Here is a 22,399-nt window from a genome sequence, read left to right on the forward strand (position 1 = left end):
TCTCCTCTCCTCTCCTCTCCTCTCTCTCCTCCCCTCTCCTCTCCTCTCCTCCCCTCTCCTCTCCTCCCCTTTCCTTTCCTAGGTCCCTAACCATCTGATATGGTTAATATTCTTCTATTGGTTTTTCCACTCCTCCCTGAACTTTGTGGCAGAGCTGCTGCAGTTTGGAGACAGAGAGTTCTACAGGGACTGGTGGTGAGTACAGAGATCATACAGTAGAGGTATTAGTTCACATACGAGAGCGGAATATTCCTAACATTTAAAGACACTCTGACCAAAACCAATGGAAACACTGGCACATGCTCAGTTTGGGTAGTTTGGTAGATTTTTTCCATCCCGCTAAAACGTCACATACAATTTTTGCATGTGCACGAACAGACTATGTGCAACACGTCACACAGGAATAAAAGCGTATGTATCAACATATGTAACCATCACTTAGAACACAGTGCTCTTGAAGTCAGACTCTCTCTTTTGTTCCATTTCAGGAACTCTGAGACTGTCACCTATTTCTGGGCCAACTGGAATATCCCAGTGCACAAGTGGTGCCTCAGGTGAGCACCAAAGTTTCTATAATGGGTTCTGTCAGTTTTTCTTCTCAGCATTAACACTCTGATCTTTTGGCTTCATATTCTCATTGTAGTCTGTATGAAACTAAATCTAGAGTACAATAATCAAGAATCAAGGTGTGGACAGCCATTTCCTTGAGGGTATTTACAGCCAGACTTAAGAGATAAAGATCAGTTTAATTTGTAATTTGAGTGTCTGTGTCATTTATTCATGTGTCTTTGTGTGTTACAGACATTTCTATAAGCCAATGTTGAGGAGGGGGATCAACAAGTTTCTGGCTCAAACCGCTGTCTTTCTGGTGTCTGCCTTTTTCCACGAGGTGAACCAACAGCATTCAGTCTTCCTCTATAACAGATAACACTACTACAGTCCACGTATTAGATCGTTCAACTTCGGAACAGTTTGATTTACTCACACTTAATGTCTGTGCGGTAAACACACACATTTTGGACAGCTGTTTTAGTTGCACTAGGCAGCAACAACTTAGAAAATAGCGTAAATAATTTAAAATCACAGGTATTATATTTTATGCAAATTCAAAATGTCATGTGTTATATTAGCATTTTGAGGGACTGAAGGAAAATACAAACTGACTCTTACAGCTTTAAAAAAAAAAAAAAGTTTTCCCCTTTCCATTTACACTGTTGGAACACATTTGAAAAAAAGAAATTCTATGTAGGATTTGTTTTTCATACTGCCTCTTTCTTCTTCAGTACCTGGTGAGTGTTCCTCTGAAGATGTTCAGACTCTGGGCCTTTATGGGGATGATGGCTCAGGTGAGGCACACTGAACTGTCTATCCCTTTCACTCTGTCACAGATAAGCTTTTCTCCTCCGGCTGCTGTTTTTAGTTCCCCTCTCTCACTCCACATTTTCACACAAACCTGTACACAAGCACATTTCTGACCTTTCGACTTAAACTTCTGCAGGTTCCTCTGGCTTGGTTTGTGGGCCGCTTCCTGAATGGAAACTATGGAAACACCGCCGTGTGGATCTCCCTCATCATTGGCCAGCCTGTCGCTGTGTTGATGTATGTCCATGACTACTACGTCATCCATTATGGGAGCACCACATAGTACTAGACGAATGCATACATGCTTGTACACTACACTTGCACGCACACACACACACACACACACACACACACCAGCACACACCAGCCTGCGGTGAGTGAATGTACAAGAAATTAAAGCGGCAACAATGGAAAAGCCCTGCTAATAGGAAGCTGTCAGGAAACCACAGCAACAGCAGGAAAATTATCTTGACTTCTTCATTTTTGTACTTATGATAAATGGACCACAGTATGTCAGGAACTTATTCTAACAACATGAGAAGTGCTTGATTCAAAGCAATATTCCACTTTGGTATGACATACGCCTTTGTGGTCAGCCATCAGTATTATTAAACCTTGGGAGCCACCATCACTACCAGCTCTCATTATCTGCATCTACCACATCAGCTGTTGTTAATAGCACTTGGATTTCTGTTATTGAAATTGATCCCTCACTTTGCTAGAAGTATGTTTTTATCAAAAACAAAAGCAAATGTGTGGTGCTAAGGTTTCCCAGGTTTCCCAGAGTGGCCGATATTGGCGGTTGATGATCCATGAGCTCATACAGAGGTTAGGTGCCCTGATTGAAACCATCATGCTTAAGCTTTAACAATTTCTTAAACTTCAAAAGCACCTCAATGCATTCAAAAGTGGAAACACAGCTTGCACCCAAGAACTCCTCCCTGTGGATATTTTAAAATGCACACACCGTCCTGTGCAGCAAATACGAACCACTGCCGAGCGAGCACAAGCCAGAACAGGATCCTGCCACCGTCGAGCCAACAAGAGAAATGTTGTGTCTATATCAGTGGCTGAGAAGTTGCCCTTTTTCTTGAATCCAAAGGCAACAGAGAAATTTTGAAGCCAGTTTGTTTTTGCAAGCCAAGGCTCAAAAATTCTAATAGCCCATTCAAGATGTCTTTTTATGTTGATTCTGTGTTCCTATTCAAGCGAATGGGAGAGTGGTCTCAGACTTTTTGACTCCACTGTATATATCCTATATATCCCCCCTCTTTGATGCAATGTAATTGTCAAGAACCACAGACGTTTCTATAAAAGGATTTGTAAAAAAAAAAAGAAAAAAAAAAGAAAAAAAATATGTGAAGAAAGGACCCCTCTCCAAAAACAGGAGAAAGTAAAAAGCTTGTTTTTGTGACTGTACAGTCGTGGGCCTGCAGGCAGCCTCCTCTCTCCTGTTTCTCAACCACAAACATCAATGCAAGCTCTCAGTATAACAGTACATGCTACAGGTGTGTTATTTGCCTTGGCTTTATTAGCTTTTTTTGAGTTGCACTGGAATTATCAGATGGTTTATTGTTATAATTTTATTTGATGTGACAGCAGTTATGTTGTGTCATCTTAAAGATATTATTTATGTTGGATTTTATGTTAAAGGAATGATTTAATGCAGTAGTTGATTTACTGATCTGAACCAATGAATGTTTTTTTGCACTTTAAAGAGATGCATGCTGTTAAAGCAATAGATTTATATGAATGTATTCTTTAAGTCGTATCATTCGTGTGAGGAAAATGTGTTATGTCGGAATAATTTGTATGTTCTGTAATTTACTTGTTGACATTTTCTCGTACATGGTTGGCTCGATTTCAGTTATTTTTTAGTAAAATAGCAGATGCAGCAGAAACTGCCTTTTCATGCCAGAGGTTTTTTCAATATTGAAATCCTGATGAGAATCTTTTTCTCTATTTGATCTCGAAGTTAGAGCCTGATACTGTTGCCTGTATGGAAATTGCCATATAGAATTTAATATAGGAAGACAATTAGTTATTTTACTTCACGTTTTAATCTGTTTTCCAAATACCCAATGAGAGCTGAGTGACCATGTTAAATCGGAGCCTTTTAATGTTTAAAAAAACATGTCCCGTATGACTTCCTCATTGATCACTTTTCAGGGAAATGACAGTTGTTAAATCATAACACCAGTCATCAAAAACACTGCATGTTCACATTCCTTGTTGAAAAAAGTGCCTGCTGTAAAAAATATGCTTAAACTCCAAATGTAAAAAGACAAATAGTTATGTGGAAAAGACACCGAGGCCAAATACTTAAAAAGGAAAGACATTTCCTTAACCTTATTCTCAGTAGCCAATGGATTCACAATGTATTCATATTGTGGTGTGTTTAAGTATTTGGGAACCTCCATTAAAACTTTGGTTCAAAAGTTCAGTGCATTAATGTTAGTTGAGTAAAAACACTAAAACACTAAACACCGAAGTCAGTCGGTGTCAAAAACTGCTGGCAAATGACTAACAACTCCTGAATGGAACTTTACTTGAAATTTAGCTAAACTTAGATAATTTGACATTGATTGGTAAATAGAATTTAATTGAATCAAATGGTGTGGATAGAAAAAAATTTTTTTTATTATTTGAATTACCCTCATATGAAAAAAGTACTTCCCAAACCAAGGTCTTTACTTTAAATTCTGCCTTGCTTTTTATTTTTTGAGAAAACTGCAAAGTATGAAGTGACAGGGTGCTGACCTGTGCATTGAACATAAATGTCTTGAGATGGATTTATCAAAATTCTTTTGAGAATAGGTTTTTATCTCTCAGCTCACCTTTTTGTGGTATTTGTCTGAAACCCACCACTTTCTGTTTCTACATTATAACTGCACTAAGTCTGCTTTTGGAATATGAGTTTAAAATGCTAAAGATGCAGCTTTAAGTTGAACTGTATTTCAAGGGTTGATGTTGCCATTTCATTATTATGTGATGCGACATGTAAATTAAGTGTACTGCTAATTTGTTCATACAAATGTAAACTGAAATCCAAAGCGAAACAAAGATTATATGTTTTGGGAATGAAAATAATTTTCATAGCCTTTCACTTGAAATGATTTGTGTGTTTGATAAAGATTGTTTATATTTGATGAATGATCTCGTCTATTTTGCTTTGCGTTTTTAAAAACAAGCACTTGGTCTTCAATCTAGTGGCAAGTAACAATGGATTATCAGAGACTTTCTTGTTTATCAGCACACAGAAGATGGTATCTGTAGAATCTGTATTTGTCTAGAACTATTATCTACCGCAAAAATATCATCACGACAGTTGATACGATTAGTCCATAAAAAAACTTTATTGTGCAGAGAGCAACACAAGACGGCACTCAAAGTTCCAAAATTACAATATTACAAAGTTTTAAAGTTCATATGTCTACACACAGAAAATCTTACAGCTAAACGTCATAACAGGTCTGGGGTTTCGGTGCAGGTTGAGAAGCTCTACTGCTGCAAGAAACAAACAAACAAACAATTGTTAAACAAACATTGTCCATTGTCTGCATAATTATTGTACTATATGCACTGTATGGTCAAGTCAATGCAGAGGTGTCTGTGTGTGGATGTGTCACCTTGGCTTTCTGATTCTGGACGGGCAGATAGAGTTTAAACTCTGCTGGAAGCTCGTCCTCAGAGTACAGTCTGTCTGAGAAATACACCCTCCTTATTCGACAGTTAGCGTGGATCTGAGAGAAAAAACAGATTAGACCGTCAAGATCTTACAGTCACATCTGTGGAAGTAGCGTCTGAAAACAGCCGGCTCCTCGTCTGTCTCTGTGCACTGACCTGTACACGCAGCGTTTCAATATAATTAGTTCCATAGGCCCTCCTGGTGAAGTCCGACAGGTTGAACTGAATCTGGTTCCATCCGTCATCCAGCCTCATTGGCATGGTGCAGATGAATGGCTTCACTCGTGTTGTGCTCTGATAGTTACTTGCCCGAAACCGTCGCCGAACATTTTTATCATCTAACACCTGAGAGTTGGAAAGATAGCATATGTGACTGTGAATCCCAACACTACAAGGAACAAAACAAAAAATAAAACATCTTTCCTGAGTCTAAGTTTGCAATGTGCATAAACAGTATACAAGGCTATGTATTTGTTTGTTTAAGCCACCAAGACAAAAAGACAAGACAGCAAGGTAAGTGCCTTCCCCACCTGGACTTCAAAGGTGAAATACTTCTTTAGGTTCTTGATGATCATGACCAGAAAAGGAAGCTTGATGCCCAATGTCTTCTTGGGGTCTGCAGGACATGTTATATATGTGGTACTGTAGAAGTCACGAGAAAGAAGGTGAGAGGGGGGAAAAATTAGTGTGTTTGCACTTGTTGACCTCAGCTGAAAGATGAGTTAAACACACAGACAAACTCACCTGACGTTTGTTCCTTCAACCTCCAACACCAATGAGTGGATGTCGTTGTCTGTGATTCTCTTGATGTGGCCATTTCTCACCTGTGAACACAGAATAGTATTAAAGTTTCTTGTTTTATGTGGAGCAATTACCTGGTTCTCTCCGGTAAAGGAACACCATCACCATCATTCAACTTCACAAATGTTAGTTTGTCGCAGATATACTACCTGTGTTTGTTTATGTGATGGTTAAAAAAACAAGGAGCTGCAGGACAGAAATGCCGAAGATTTGGTGAGAGGTCATTAAGAAATAGTGACGCAGATAGTTTGCAGCTCAGCTCAGTACATGTCTTTGTCGATAAAATACATTTACAATTACATATGTCATTTATAGTAATGTTACAAATAACTATCATCTGATCATATCTTTTAATCTTAAATCTGAATTTACGTATTGGCCTTTAAATTCGTATAGATCGTGCTGTAATTCAGATGCTGATGCAACAGCAGTCAGACAAGAAGTCAGTGAATACTGTCAGGAACTTTTTCATCTTTAACTGTTGTGATTTAACCTAAAACTGTCTTTAACAAATGACATCTCCACATCTTCTATATTTAACTGTAGTTTAGCGACAGCGCCTTCTGGGCTCACCTTGTATCCTGCTAATCACACATTTAACAATAAGGTGAAAACAGGTGCCTTCATGAATTGAACAACTGGTTCAAATAAACAACATTGTTAGGTCAGAGTTCCTTATTTTATTCGAGCCCCAGGAATTCAGTCAATCATTATTGGTGCTTTGAATCACTAGATGTGTTTGGTTTCAAAATGTCAACAACGGTAAATATGAACCGGAAGTAATCTGAAAGCGTTATAGAGAAACAGTGGTAAATAAATAAATCAGGGAAATGATTTATACATTTGTTCTTTACTGAAGCAGAATGGCTCCACTTAAAATGGCAGCTATATTAGACTTCATAACTTAGTCAGCTGTCTGAACACTTGGTCTAAAACATTTTACACCACAGATTAAAACTAACTGTAATACTATCACGCGTTGAGAGCAAGACATACATCGCTAATTAGCTTTAGCACGACATGCTAAGGAAGCTTGGAGTAAGTTCAAGGCGTTCACTCTGAATCGCTGCTTACCTTTTTATCCCATATCTGGAGTGGTTTGCTGCCGATGCTGTATAAGATAGACAAAAATCCGCTCTGGAATGTGTTTTTAAACATCTTCTGCGTTTAGCCCGCTGTCGTTTCGCACATGTGTTTGGATCTACTACAACTGTTGCTAACAGGCGATACGTTTGTTTACAGATTTGGTTTCCGTTCCCAACGCTACCGCTTCCGTGGGGTACTAGATAATCCGTTCCGCTGCTGGAAATTTTAAAATAGACCTCCTGGTCAGTAAATTTCAAAACGATTGATTGAGTCGGTATTGAGATGTGCACACACGTATCTTTTAGGGAAGCCTAAAAAGAAACGAGAGGAGCCCCCACTCTTTATTATTTTGGAGTTGCTAAGGAACAAAATCGCGTGGCCTTGTTTACACCGGCTCTTAAACGGTGACGTTTCTCGGTTGCCCTGGCAACAAAATGCTGGAGTGTCCGCCACATCAACGACATCAATCGAAGGTTTCCTAGTTAGTTAATTAATTGTCATTTGTAAAGCAGGCTAATCAAGTTGATTTGAGGTTGAAAGTAGAGATTGTTTGAGAAATCCCATGTGCTGAGGAAGTTTGTGAGATACAGTCAGTGATTGCGTCACATCATTTCTGCAGATTTGTCCGTTGCACATTCATACTGCCAGTTTCCCGTTCCACCACACCCCAAAGACTCAAGTCTGTTTGATTCAGATCTGGTGACTGGGGAGGAAACTGAAGAACTCATTGTCATCTTCATGAAACTAGTTTGAGATAACTTTTGCTTCGTGACATGATGCATTATCATACTGGAAGTAACCGTTAGAAGGTGGTAAATTGTGGCCAAAAAGGGACGCACATGGTCAGCAGCAACACTCAAACAGTCTGTGTCATTCAAACCATGATGGATTGGTATTAAGGAGAACAAAGCACAGCCAGACAGCACCAACCAGTCTGCCCATTCGACCTCCCTATCTATCTATCTATCTATCTATCTATCTATTTATTTTATGTGAACATTAACTGAAGCTCCTGACCTGTATCAAGATGGCATGCACTGCACTGCTGCCACATGATTGTCTGATTGGATAATTTCATGAAGCAGGTGTACAGGGTTCTTAATAAAGTGCTCAGTGGGTGTAGGTGGACTTAACTAAAATATTAAAGATAGATTGGCGTCATTTTTCCTCGGTGGCGATACATTATCCTTGCTCTTTGTCACCATGGGCATAATTCTGCAGTGGCTGCAGCAGGGCTGAAGTGGATGAACAGAGCACCAGTCAAAAATGGAATCATTTAGCATTGCACTTTCAGTTGTGGATACAGATTAGAAAAGAACTGTCAAATTGATGGAGCAGAGGCACAGATATCCTGACTTTAATCTCTGGTATGGATGCTACACTTCACATAATAACGTCTTTCTCTGCTTCCAGCTTGCAAGACAGGCTTAATCAAGCAATGTTACTTTGGTATTTTTCTTAGACTTTAGAAAACTCCTCCACAACTACATATGTTATTATACAATTTCAGGCTGTGTAGGACTCAATGTGCACAAGTGAATTGACTTTTAGATGTAAAATTGTTGGAGTGCCCCTTTAATTCCCAAATACAATAATAGTAACAGTCTCTAGAAATAGATTCCCCACACACAACTATATCTCTGCACTTCTTTCACCCACTAAATCCCACTAAAGTGTCAAGTGGGACATCCTTCCTCTTCGTCTCCAGCACTTTAAACAAACTGGGCCGGGATAGATCTGACAATGGTTTCAAATATTTGAACAAGCCGAGAAACATTCGATCAAACATTAGCCAGGCACTTTTGCACCATGACACACTTAACGGGGGGAAATAAATCAAAAGTCCACTCTTAGTTCCATAAGGACTGATAGTGAATAGTTTGACATTTTTAACATGTACTGTACACAGACACAGACACACAAATGCACCTGGACATACATTAAAACACACACACACACACACACACACACACACACACACACACACACACACACACACACACACACTAGAGTGGTGGCCACCTCTCCAACTGTTTATGTTACTGTGGTTTATGAGGTGCTGCTTCTCTCTGAACAGTATATCTGTGTCCGAAAGAATGTACAAGACCTCTGCATTTTCTTCTGCACCAATGTGCTCCTTCTTTCTCTCTCAGTTCCTAGAAGTCTGTGTGTAAATTTAGTGTAACTGGTTCACAGCCTGGCAGCTTAGTAAAAACATCTACAGAAACAGTTTACACTTCTTCTGTCAGTTTCTCACTATTATTACCCCCACAGCCCCCACCCTTCTTCCCTAATTGAGCCAGGTATTAGCACTAAAACAAAAAGAGACCCTTCCAGTGTTGGACCACCCCAGAGGCAGCTTTAAATAAACTTTATTAAAGCCAACTTGAATAAAATAGTCCATTCCAGCCTCTCTTTTCTTTTGTCTCACAAAAACAACATAGTTTTTCTGTGTCGTAGCATCAGCCAGCTCTTCTTTTTTGCACATTTTTCCTTTGCCTATTTTGCCTGCCTGTCACTTACTCACTACTCTCATTTCAGATCATGTTATTCCCAATTCAACCAGCTGCCTTCAGTGGATATATCCTATCCTGATATACCTGCTGATTTTTCTCCATTCCATCACAGATCATTTATTGAGCCATCCAGTTGATCTAGCCCTTTCCCCAGCCTGCTGTGTTTGTCCCCTCCCTGCCTCTTTGGACACTCAGCCCTCTGTCTTATGGGGCATAAGACTGGTTGCCCGTTTCGTCTGCCTCAATGGCCAAATAAGCTTTGCTTTTGCCTCATCATGTCTGTGATTCATGCTCTCGGGCCCAAATCTTGTTTTGCTGAGCCATTACGTTCTGTTCTTCTCCTTCCCTTCCTCGTCCTTCCTTTCCAATCACCATCTTTTCCAAATCACTTTTTCAGATATTCAGAGGGAGACTGAGAAAGAAAAAGAGATCAGGAAAAGGGAGTTATTATGAGGGGAAGAAAGATTGAGAGATGAGTTTGAATAAATAAGCAGAAGTGAGTGGGAGAGGAGAAAGGGGATGTGGATGATGATGGAATCAAAAGAGGAGAAATTCTTTTCTACATTTTCTACGATATGTAACGTGAGGGAGAAATGAGGAGGAGGTCCAGCTGCCTTCTCTGCCGGAGGAATCGTCCCGCCTCAGAGAGGTTCACATCCAAACTCTCAACTCACTCTCTCCTATCTTTCCGCTGGCTAACTACAGAAAGAAGACACGAGAATAGAAGAAGAGGGGGAAAAGGGGAAGACTTACAGCAACTTCACAACTTTGATATACAGAATTAAACATCTCAACTTTAAGAACCTGTGGGTGGATTTAGTGGAGAAGGACTTTTTCAGCCTGTCCTTGTCTTCACCAGGTATGTTTCAGACACATTTTTAATTTACCTGTTTAGTTTCAATGTTTCACATTTGTTTTCCTTGTTTTATTTTTTTCAGACAAGATCAGATCATAATATTACGAATATGAATATCTGCATCACTCTGCCTCATTCTATTATTCTGTCACCAATATTCACACTTAGGAGCTCCACAGTTGAATCCATGCTGAACACTGAGCATCTCCAACTGGACGCCTTGTACCTAAGCGTCCAACAGTAATAACAGCTTTTTTTTTATTATGCAAAAAAAGGCATTTTCATTCAAGTAAGATCACAAAGAGTGAAGTTCTGTCTGAAAATGTTCAGATTTACTGGCTCAAGGTTTAGCTTATAGGAAGCTATGGATTTAACAGTCTTTATGATCCAATCTTCATGCTCAAATGTGAATCCAGGCTCCAGACAATCATGTGGAGGCACACTTACATCCATAAATGATTTGCAGGTTTATTGTTTATTTTATTGGATCCCCATTAGCTTCTGCCACAAACTGCTAATCCGTGTCCACACATTAAAAGATGTTCAAATAAAACACTGATACAATCATGAGAACAAGGTATTGGGTAACGATAATCTGCACAAAAAGACAGAAAAAGACCCACGCACTATTTCTTCGTTTATCTTACACGGATATCAAAACAAAAAACGTGGAATAAAAACATAATTGGTAATGAGATAGCAGCAAGTAGGTATTTTTCTGTCCTTTAATCCAGGCCCCTGGCCATGTTTTATCCAACTGTCTGTATGATGATGAAGAGTGGAAAGACCTTCCTCGGCAGGACGTGTTAATAGATAGGAACTCATCCGTCTCTGGTCTTTATAAGGAAAGTAAAGACATTTTGGCCAAAACCAGTGGTTCTGTCAAGTAACTTTTAACAATAAGCTGTGATTCAGGAGAAATCCATCTGGTTTTCTGTCTTGGTTTTCAGTGAGAAACAACTTTCCTGGTCTGGCTTGTGAGTGTAAAAAAAAAAAAAAAGGGTTCACGCAGGTGTCAAGCACATAAAAATTTCATTCAAATCCTTCAAATGAGGTTCCTCATTTTAACAGCTTTGATGCAATACCTTACAAAAAAAGTTACAAATTGTACAACATGCTTTGCATTAAAACCTCAGATTTAAGGAACTATTCATCATAACAAATGATAATCACACATACTTTATTTGATATATCATAAACTAAATGTAATGTCATAATGTCACAAAGAACTTGTTTTTAAATAGGCTACTACTTATTTTTCTAGAATATCAAATAGTCATGACTAAATAAGCAACAATCAAATTTATCGTAATTTATTTTGGAAAACACACATCCCAAATTATTACTTTTGTAGTTTAACAATCCAAGAAACTCAGCTGATCTGCTTCATTGGGATTATGCAGGTGGGATTTGATCAGATTTGAGTGACAGTAACAAAACAACCAATCAATTTCAGCCTTTAACTTTTAAGCCAACACAGACGAGAAGTCCTAAAAATGCTCTGGATACAATTATAGCAGCCACAGTGCTGGCCTATCAACAGATTAATTTCCATAACAAGTGAGCAGTGATGGAGACTCACTCCAGTCACTGATTCCAGCAACATGATGAATTTGAAAGCTCCAGTTACAACTGCTCTACAACTTGTTTGGGCATTGCATCTTAAAAGTTACAGAACAAAATCACCAACACATTGCTACATGACGGTTTATTTTACACCATTTTATCTGTCCACACATCCCCTAAGCCAAACCAGATTTTCCTTAAATGTCTTAGTCTATATTTAGGATATTGTATAGTTACGTTCATCTGAAAATCCTGAGGATTTTAAAGCCTCCACTCCTTTAAACAGGATGTGCCACATTCATCAAATTTATGACTCTTTGGAGACAAACGTATGTCTTGCGCTCGACACAAAATGTGTCAGCAGTGTGTTAAATCGCAGCACACTCTGACATTATTCATATTAATAACATACACTGTGTTTAAAGTAACATGCGAGGTCATGTACCTAAATTTGCTGAGAGGTTCACATCCTTTCAGAGAGCATATGAAGATAGAGTCGGTCATCTCCAAGGTACGAGAGGACGCTGTTTATAAGACAAGTCTCTCTCTGGATTAACTTCTGTAGATGTTGACCACTTTTCATCCCTAGAAGTCATTACTCTTTGAGTTTGTAGTGTGTGTGTGTGTCTTCTCCCTAAGCTGAGGCTATTAAGTTGTTTTAAACCAAACGGCGTACTCCAAATCACTTTAGTATGGAGTCTATTTACAATACAATATCTACGGCTGACTCCTGGGTAAAAGGTTGAGGCATCTGTCTCCAGCAAACATTACGGGAGTCATTAGCTGAAATTCCTGCTGGGAGTGTGTACAACAGAAGTCTGAATATTATAGTATCATCTGAGCAAAAATGGTTCAAAGTACACAACAACAGCTTAAGTTTGGAAACAAACCCAGAAACATGACATTAGCATTTAAACTAAAAAATAAGTCTGAAAGATTCAGTTAGTCTTTTCACCACAAAAAGACTAAGTCACGATTGATTCAAAAGCCATTTCATTGCTATAATGACTTCTATAGCCTGTCAAGAAAAGCTAATACTGACATTAATGACACTAAGCACAACACAAAATTGCCTCGTATGTAGACGATGTCATACTGTTTTCACAGCCTCCTCCCTTGATGTTTCTCACCAGAAACTATGACGGCTTTCTGTTTGGCACCAAAAACAAAAGATTTCCAATTCTGCACAAAGCGGCTTGACTTTTAAGTGGTATTGCACTTAAAAAAAAGAAGTTATTAATAATAATAATAACAATAATAATAATAATAACAATGGTGATGCTTATTTCTCTTCTCACCTCTCGGTTTCACTTCTGCCATTCAGTAGCCAACCCACTATTCATTCATCCTTTTCAACCAATGGAGAGTCTTCCTGCCAACATCAGCTCCACTCCCTCCACTGAGCCCCTCCTCACTCCAGACGCAACTAACTGCACCGCCTGGGACCAGCGGTGGGGTACACCGCACTTGCACAGGTTAGCCCACCTGGATGTGCAGCTGTACCAAGACTTCTACGCTGTGTGGGTCTCTCTGATGGTGAGATAAAAAATACCAGCTCATTTTAGTGGATGTTAGATTATTTGATTAGGATTGCTATTATGGATAAAATGTAGCTTTTAGAACATTTATTTCAGTGAACTATGGCATATTGTTTATAAAGTGAAAAAAATGTTGTGCTTCCTAAGAACTGTTAACAAATAACAGTAACAAATATCATGGCATTTATCCTTCCATTTTCTGCACTTGTTCAGGATTATTGGAGAGAGAGAATCTGGCAGGAATAAGACCTGCTCTCCAGACTGGATGGAAAAATTTGTGTGGGGAATGTGAAGGGTGAAAACTCTCCCTCAAACCTCTCTTGAGCAAGGCACTAAACCTTCAAATACTCCATTCCTCCCCGCTGCAGGTGTGTAACTGTCTGATGCTGGTGGTCGGTGTGGTCCTCAACAGTTTGGCTCTCTATGTCTTCTGCGGGGCCTCGACCCACCCCTCAGCCTCTGTAGTTTACACCATAAACCTGGCTGTCGCTGACCTGCTGGTGGCGCTGTCACTGCCTGCTCGCATTGCCCTGTACCACAGCGGAGGGAGTTGTGTGGCTTGCTCTTACGTTCACACCTTCAGCTACTTTGTCAACATGTACTGCAGTATCCTGTTTCTGACCAGGTGGGTGGGTCGCACCATTATTCACCATTTAAAATGAATTAAGACAGAAGAACTTTCTTTACTTTCCTTCCTCCCTCCTCTCAGTATCTGTGTAGATCGGTACCTTGCTGTCGTCCACGTGTCCAGCACTCTCCATCGATGGAGGACCACAGGCGCAGCCAGGTGTGTCAGCGCCACAGTGTGGTTCATTGCAGTTGTGGTCACCTACTCTTTCCAGGTGAAGATGCAGTACATGCACTACAAGCACAACACACAACACACTGAGATAAAACTTTTCAGGACGCCATCAGAATCAAGCTGAAAACCAGAAATCAAAGTCTCCTTAAAAGTGAACCAGAATAATGGAAGATGGAATTAAATCATATCAGAATGAAAACTATGTTTAACTACTCACAATTTATCTCCACAGGGATACAATCTGTGATGTGAGAAAAGGTTGAATCCCTGTATATGACCAATATTTTTTTCATGAACCTAAAAAAATCAAGGAACAATAACAAAAAAATCAGAAATGAGACAAATATATGATATATCTAAATCCAAAGGGGTCACAATCCAAAATGCTTGGGAGCAACTGATGTAGGGTTTAAATCCTTTTTATGTTGTATCAGATGAATGATCCATTTAAAGGAGAAGAGGCACTTTTAAATGTTGTGTTGGCATCTCTCCCCTACCTTCCTCCTGTCCTCCTCTCTCCAGACCACAGCGTTGGAGTTGAGTTCATCCTGCGTGCTCCTCCCTGCCCTCTTCTACCTCACCATCCTGGAGTTCCTCCTCCCCCTCCTCGCTGTGGTGGGCTTCACGCTGCGCGTTGCGTGTTTTCTCTCCTCCACCCACGGCCTGATGCCCCAGCAGAGCAGGGCGAGGAGGGCTCGTGCCATCAGACTTCTGGCCACCGTCCTGGTGGTTTTCACTGTTTGTTTCACGCCCTTCCACATCCGCCAGGTGCTGGTTTACTTCAGGGTCAAAGTCGGCGGGGAGGGTCTGGGCCAAGGGGCGGGGCACGTGCTCGCCTATCACATCACGGTGACCCTGAGCAGCCTGAACAGCTGCCTGGATCCAGTGGTGTACTGCTTCGTGACGGACAGCTTCAAGAGAGTTTGGAGGACGAGGAGGAGGGGAGGAAGGGAGGGAGACGGGGAGGCCGGGCATACAAGTGCGGGAGAAGTGGAGAGGAACTCGGTGAATAAATGTTCAGGTACAGCGCTGGCGATAGCTCACAGCGTCGCCACTCTCACTCTCACCAGCGCACCCCTCTCTGCAGCCAGCATGGACCAGTCCACTTAGACAGGTGGCCTCCCCTCCACACCAGTGGATGGAACAGTCCAGAGAGACAGTGATGGATGAACAGATACAGAGAAAAGATTCAGAGGCTGGAAAAAATAAAGATTAAAAACAAAAATATAAACACTTTCAATTTCTTTTCAAGATGAACAAAACAAATGACATCAGTGGCTGCATCCATCCCCGTCCCTTTATCTCTCCATGTTCTCACCTTTCCTGCCCTCTGACCTCGTTTGGATGTTGTCCCGAGACTGGTGAGAACAAATACTGGACCACAAAGTGATGGTTTTGATGTGAAATTAATGAACTCATACTAATGGAGATATCACATGCTTCATTAAATGTGATGCTGAGAGGTGCCCCTGTGACTTAAGGGTTAAAACAGCGATTATGATCTGCAACATCCCTGATTGAAGCCTGGCTTCAGGCTTTTGTTGCATGTTCTTCCCCATCTCTCTCTCTCTCTCTCACCACAATTCCTGTTCTAATTAACTAATTAAGGCATAGAATACCAAAAATGTAAATTGAAGAAATGTGATGTCAAATACTGAAAAAGTGGAGTGGATTATTAAGAGAGTACAGAGTTTATAGGTTCTGACCTCGTCCCTCCCCTCAGAAAACATCAATAATAATATCGGCAGTCACCCACTAACCATGACCTCAGTAGTTGAATGAACTCCTCTCAGAAAGTGACAAACTTAATGTATAAGCATTGTTAAGGAAGAATTTGTGGCAGAACAGCTGTATTGGATTGCGTCACACAGTTGACTGCTGAAGTACAGCAAAATGCAAGGGTGGTATTTTTATTTCCACAGTCTTGTGGCCAAACTATGATGCTTTAAATGGAAGCAGTCTGTTGTACGCTCTCCTATCTTTCCTGTCACTATGTTTGGCCTGTGTAGCTGCGTAAAACCTAAGTGGAGGTTAAAAACATCTGGGAAAGATGACATCAGCAACATTAACACGCAGAATGAAAGAGTTAGAGAGCAATACAATGAGACGGAGTCTTGAGTCAACACACTAAATAAGCTGGAAGCGAAGCTCTCTTCAGACGTATAAACACTTGTAACAGTCTCTCAAGTACATAGTGCAGCTCTCTTTAAAGCCTTTGTGTAATATTTTAAGTGTCTAAATGGAAGAGTGCCGTCAGCATCGGAGGGAAAACCTACATCAACTTTAAAGGAAATTATTAAAAACACAATCACAATTTTAGTTCCTATTAGTGTTCTATTTTATTTTCCAAACATTTTAGAGGACATGATGTTTATGCCATGTAACCATACAACTGAAACTTTCCCCACTTCAGTTGTTTATGATGCTTCCTAAACGTCATAAAACATCTAAGAGACAGGAACATACAGTTATGATACTCTCTGTACTGCTTCCTCCTGCTTTCTGTTTTCCATTTGTTGTTTCAGAAGGTTCCAGAGCACTGTGCTCGCTTGTTATTTTTCAATTTGTGTAAATTTGGGAGATAACTGAACTGAGTCAAAAGACAGAAAGTTTGGTTGATACTGTACATGTTTATGGGTTATTAAAAATCAACTATATCCTCAGCACTACTTGTTGTATCATAGCATTCCTTAATGATTTATATTTGTTAAATGTAAAAATCTCTAAACTCTATGTGAAAATCTATGTGCATAAACATATTCATTGTAGTAGTCAAAGTGTTTCTGCAGCTGCTGTTGATCAGCTTTAAAACCACCTTTCCTACAGTTCCATTCAAAAACATCCAATTATTTTAAATTATGGGATCAGTTAGTTATGGGATCAATCAATTAAAACATCCATGAATCATTAAAAAAAAGGAAAAGAAAAATCACTACATTATTAAAGCCACTTTGGTTTGCTCCACCAGAGGACAGTGTCTGACCACAGCAGCAGGTTGTCTGGAACACACTGACTCAAAATGAACAGCGGCAGGTGATGATGATTACGTAATTTAACAGTCCCTTAACAGACTCTGTGTTCTGCTCTATAGAACTTCAAAACTTGACATTTTCAACTAAACCATTGAAAATGAAAATTTAATTTAAAAAGTTTCTGTACATGGATTTCAGCTGCAGTCATTTAAAATAAAATGTGGAGTGGGCTCATTCTCAACATTGCTTAGTTTCACTGATTACAAATGAGAGAGGTTCATCATTTTTAAGTGAAGTGTCAGTCAGTGTGTGAGTTATTCAATTGAGTGGAATTTCCCTTTAACCCCTCCAGCGGTGCAGCAGGTCACTATAGTTCATTTTACGCAATGTTCTGGGCCTGCAAGTTTACACACACACACACACACATATATATATATATATATATATTTACCACCGGCATCAGACACACACACAAATACACACACATACACACACACACACACCAACCAGTTTCAGGTTCCTCCTCTGGTTTCTCTGGAAGGAAAGAGAGAGGGGCTGTGACACCGTGTGTGAGACAGAAATCTGATTCTGCAGGAGCAGAGTTTTCTGATCCTCCCCTCCTCTCTCCACGGTCTGACCCCGCAGCATCATGGGAAGCTAGTCGGCTGTTTGAAAATGCTGAACTAAATTGTTTTGACCAGGAAAAAAAACAAATTACGGTCCTGAAAGTGCAGACCTGCAGGTTATTTCAGCAGTAGTTACATAGATAATGACATGTCACACACTTTTTCTCCTTAGTCTTTTTAATTTAATTTACATTTTACTTTGATTTGTTTTGATGTTTTATATTCGATTCACGAAGCACTTATACTATACAAATAAATATTATAAATAAAGTCTTAAAGTCTTATATGGCCTGATGTGCTGTAAAGCCGACAGCAGATTACTGTTAATTTTGTTTTTAGAGTTTACCTTTCCTTTCTAACGGAACAAACCCACCTATCTTCATGACTAGACATATACTGTATGTCACATACAGAACTTACTGACTTTGTTTCGTAAATAAATGTGAATAACCAGAAAAAAAATGACCTTTTCTTGCCTTTATGTGTTATGTGTGTACATTGTTAAAATCAGCAAATCAGAAAATGACTTTCTCGTCAATTGCTTGTGTAAAGTCGAATAAAGTCATCGTCACCACTAATGCATCAGACATGGATGTGAATATTGTATATATATTATATGTAGCCTGAATATGATTAAAATACTTGTTCATATGGTTCACCTGCAGCTTTGAAGTGAGACAGTGTTTAGGAAAATAAAAAGAGCAAAGGAAGAAAATACAAATCAATATGTTAAAAAAATAGTAAAGTCAGTTATTGACAACACCCTTATGAAGCCTTCACAGCAATCTAGTAGAATCATGAACCTTCTGCCCAGTTCTCAGTAGGAAACTGACGGCAGACGGTGAAACTAATGCTGTTTTGAGGTATGCGAGGGCTGGTGATGGCTGCAGAGCAGTGGGAAGGGGGCGCTGGCCGCTGATACTGTTGGGCAGTTCACAAACCATTGGGTGACATCACGGTGGGTCGGCGCTTGGTGTAATCTGATTATTATCTAGTTTCACAACACAACAATAAATGTGGAGCTTGTAGTCACCTGATCTGAGTTTCCTGCACAACACTTGTGATTTGTTGTCTGCAGGAGCAGACATAACATAACACTCTCCTTCCACCGGCAGAAAATGTTTCGATAAATACCATTTGGTAAAACCCTTCTTCAGTTTTGATTTTTCTCACATTTTGGCTTTTGAATGAAAAATGTTAAATAAAGAAATGAGGCAATGTTGGTTTAGTTCTGAACAGATTTTAAAGGTGCGTTCCATACAGTGTTCATCCAGAGTCCTACATATGAAGGCTCAAGCATATTTACAGAACACAGAGATATATACAGTCTTTATATAGAAAAAAAAACTACTAACAAAAATAATCATCTTTTTTATAGCAGCAAAAAAGAAGAAACTAAAAGAGAAATATGTATATTTACACTTTTTTTTCAAATAACAAGGCATATCATATATAGTACACTGCACATACTTGCTTTCCCATTCTTTAAGCATTTTTCTTGATTTAATCTCTGTGAAGATCAAAGTATATAGGCATCTCTCTCCTCCATCATTCACACACAGTTTACTAGAGGCAGAGCCACACACACACACACACACAGTTTGGACAGGTTGGACTAACTGCATGGCCGCCACGCTGCTGCCACAGACAGCTGCTGGCTGGAAGTATGACACAGACTCACCACGTCGACACATTCATTCAGTGATCAGGACGGTGGAGCCAACATGGCTGCCACTGAAAAAGTGCAAAAGCCCAAACTATTGTGTGTGACCCTGCCTTAAAGTCAAAGAACAGATACAAAAAAAAAAAAAAGACATTTTCTAGTTGAGTTAAAACACCAGAACAGAGACAAAAAGACTCGTAAATAACCTCCGGTATTACAGCCATCGACTCCAGAGTTAAGTGTAAACCAAGTGATTGCAAAGAACAGAGAACAAGAACCAAAATACAAACACTGAGATGACATTTTTTAACACACTCTTGCCTTTTGCTTTAAATGTGAACAGCTGTGAGACGACTGCTCACACACACACACACACACACAAACAAACAAACACACAGAATCCAGTCCGTTTCTGTAACATCTCCCGCAAATAGAGCAAATAGAATAACTTTAATTTACTCTTTTGGAAACTAGGTGAAAAGTGTCGTTTATAGATAAGAAAACTCAAAAAATAAATATCCACAGTTATTTTTTTTCTTTCTTCTGTAACACAATTGTACTGTTTTTGTATTTTCTTTTTAACTTATTATGTGCAAGTTCTGTGCAATGTCAGACCCCCCCCCCTCCCTGGCTTTGTCGATCAAAACAAAAACGATTTCGGCTGAAATCAACTCACATTCATTTACTTTTTTTTTTTTCAAACATTTAAGTCACCAGATGGAATCAAAGAAAAGAACTCAATCTCCCAGCAGGCCAAGCGAGCGGCCGAGCTGTCTGCACATTCCAGAGTCAACGGTAAAAAGGCTTGGGACATTAAAAACAACAACCTCTCCTCCCTAAAACAAATTTTTAAAAATCAAAGACTTTCCACTGCATTGGAACAAAAACACTCATGTTGCACTTCAAGTATTCACGGCTTGGAGTTTTACACCTACACTTTTAACAAGTAGTGTTGCCTGAGACGACACACATCTCGTCTTTTTACACATTTCAACACCTTCCGTCCACGTGTGTGTTGTGCTGAAAAGCGACAAGATGAGCGCTGTCTGACACTTTACTCATTTATGTGCAAAAATGTAAGAAGTCACATGCTTGTTAAGAGTGTACTGACCCAGACCGAGCACAATGCTTCAGCTTAAAGAGTACATGTAGGTTTTTTTTGTTTTTTCTTTAAACACATTTAAGTTCAAATAAAAAGACACAAACATCCAGCCATGCATTAGAAAATACATCCCTGACCTATTAGGACAATAAAGAAAAGAGCTTGGAGTGATTTGTACAGAGTCTTACTTTGGTGTTCCACACATGCAGTATCGCATGCAAACCTCCCAAACCCAAAGTTTGTTTTTTAAATCTTCATGTTTGTCCTTAAACTGAAGTTGTGTGTCCATTTTTTATCCAGAATATTTTATTGCCCTAGTGGTTACAGAAGCCGTGCAAAACTCTGGCACCTGTACCTCCTCGTCTTTTGTCATCGTCCCATCCCTGCTTTTATGTTTTTTTCGTCCCAGCACCACAACCAGAGCAGGGTCAACCCAGGAAGCAAAATACTCCTCCTCTCTGCTCTGCTCTGGGACTGACTGAATGTACCTGAAATTATGGAAGGAATCTAATTTGTTAAACACAGGGTTAAACTCTGCAACAACACCCACCCAAGTGGAAAAAAACAACAACCACAACATCAGTGAGTAAATTCTCCTCTAAAAACCCCAAAAATTAAGATAAGCTGCTGCACTAAATTCTTTAATACGCTCTTTCATTCTTAAATGAACCCACTGCAATTTTCCATTTCGATTCCTTTCAATTTGCATGTTTCAGCTGATTGAGCTGAAAGGAAAACTGACCCAAATCCACGGCCTTTCACCCTGACAGACGGCAGGATAAACACCTGGAACAAACAACCCTGCTCTGCCCGCGCAAACCTCTCACAGTCCTCCAACCCAGCTGATTAACAGAGGCCGTTATTGCAACAAACGATCTGATTTGTCAGAAAACAAACAACAATAAAATCTTCAACTTTGCCCTTCTAACTTCAAGTTTGTTTTTACACGTCCAGCATCCTCGGCTAAGGAAACATTCCAAAGATTACGATTATTTAACCTCATCGGTCTACGTTCAATATCAATAAGTACTATTAAGAGATTAGTTTTACATAACTTGCATTTATCCCCTCTGGTCGGCGTAAAGCTACGCTTGGCAGTTTTACTTCCTCATCCACCACTACGCCCTCATTAAACAGCTGATGCAGCCATCTTGCAAAAGCCCCATTGCTGTTTTGTTAAATTGGAGTTAGGGCTGCAAAACGGATCTGAACCATCTTAATTGGAGCTAACTAAAGCTGTTAGGAGTAAATAATGATTTCTCATTAAGGGAAAATTTGGTAAATTATTCTTGGTGTGAAAAGTTAAGACATACATTTCAAAATTAGTGAAAATTCAAATCTTGCTTAAGTTCAAACATTTAAAGCAGAAGTTTAGGATTTTGGGAAATACACTCATTTTTTTTTCTTGAGCACAGTTAGATGAGAAGATTGATATCGCTCTCATGTCTCATGACTACAATAAATATGCAGGTAAAACCAGCAGCTGACTAGCTTAGCTTAGCATAAAGACCGAGAGCAGGGAATAACAGTGAGCCTGGCTCTGTCCAAAGGTAACAAAATCCACCTACCAGCACCTGTACAACCCTTTAATTAACACGTAATTATATTTCATTTAATCTGCACAAAAAACATAATAGGTTTGTAGGCAGACTTTGTTACCATTGGTCAGAGTAAGCTAAATTAACCAGCTGCTCAGTGTAGCTTCATATTTACCGTGCAGACATGAGAGTGGTACGTATCCTCTCATCTAACTCTCAACAACAATAAGCACGTCATAAGATGTCGAACTTTTTTTTTTTTTTTTTAAATGCAAACATTTCTC

The 22,399-nt window shown here is 39.5% G+C and overlaps 3 protein-coding genes across 4 annotated transcripts in view; 2 read left to right on the forward strand and 1 right to left on the reverse strand.

Moving 5' to 3' along the window:
* dgat1a (diacylglycerol O-acyltransferase 1a) overlaps positions 1-4,511 on the forward strand; it is a 17,349-nt gene extending 12,838 nt beyond the window's left edge. Inside the window, exons 13-17 of the mRNA XM_023416238.2 lie at positions 83-195; positions 489-554; positions 802-889; positions 1,284-1,346; positions 1,499-4,511. Of these exons, the coding sequence (XP_023272006.1) occupies positions 83-195; positions 489-554; positions 802-889; positions 1,284-1,346; positions 1,499-1,645 (477 nt within the window). The 3' untranslated portion in view covers positions 1,646-4,511. The remainder of the gene's footprint in view (positions 1-82; positions 196-488; positions 555-801; positions 890-1,283; positions 1,347-1,498) is intronic.
* A 183-nt stretch (positions 4,512-4,694) lies between these two features.
* cfap20 (cilia and flagella associated protein 20) lies at positions 4,695-14,885 on the reverse strand. Of its 2 annotated transcripts, XM_087176605.1 has the most exons (7): positions 14,712-14,885; positions 14,141-14,274; positions 5,794-5,873; positions 5,580-5,691; positions 5,206-5,394; positions 4,992-5,105; positions 4,695-4,869 (listed from the first exon to the last, which is right to left on the reverse strand). In XM_087176605.1, exons 2-7 carry the CDS (start codon positions 14,171-14,173, stop codon positions 4,864-4,866), a joined length of 534 nt encoding a protein of 177 aa, XP_087032731.1. In that variant the 5' UTR covers positions 14,174-14,274; positions 14,712-14,885; the 3' UTR covers positions 4,695-4,863. The 2 variants fall into 2 exon arrangements, with proteins under 2 accessions (XP_087032731.1, XP_023272000.2); XM_023416232.2 differs by lacking the exons at positions 4,695-4,869; positions 14,141-14,274; positions 14,712-14,885 and adding an exon at positions 6,925-7,205 and having other exon boundaries at positions 4,938-5,105.
* LOC111662383 (G protein-coupled receptor 20) lies at positions 13,147-17,427 on the forward strand. Its single transcript, XM_023416240.2, has 4 exons — positions 13,147-13,410; positions 13,781-14,037; positions 14,122-14,254; positions 14,737-17,427. Exons 1-4 carry the CDS (start codon positions 13,147-13,149, stop codon positions 15,322-15,324), a joined length of 1,242 nt encoding a protein of 413 aa, XP_023272008.2. The 3' UTR covers positions 15,325-17,427.
* Positions 17,428-22,399: the final 4,972 nt, after the last annotated feature.

This window comes from Seriola lalandi, unplaced genomic scaffold (genome assembly GCF_002814215.2).
Source record: "Seriola lalandi dorsalis isolate HSWRI2012SDOR001 ecotype SW California unplaced genomic scaffold, Sedor1 jcf7180002054562, whole genome shotgun sequence".
NCBI lineage: Eukaryota > Metazoa > Chordata > Actinopteri > Carangiformes > Carangidae > Seriola > Seriola lalandi.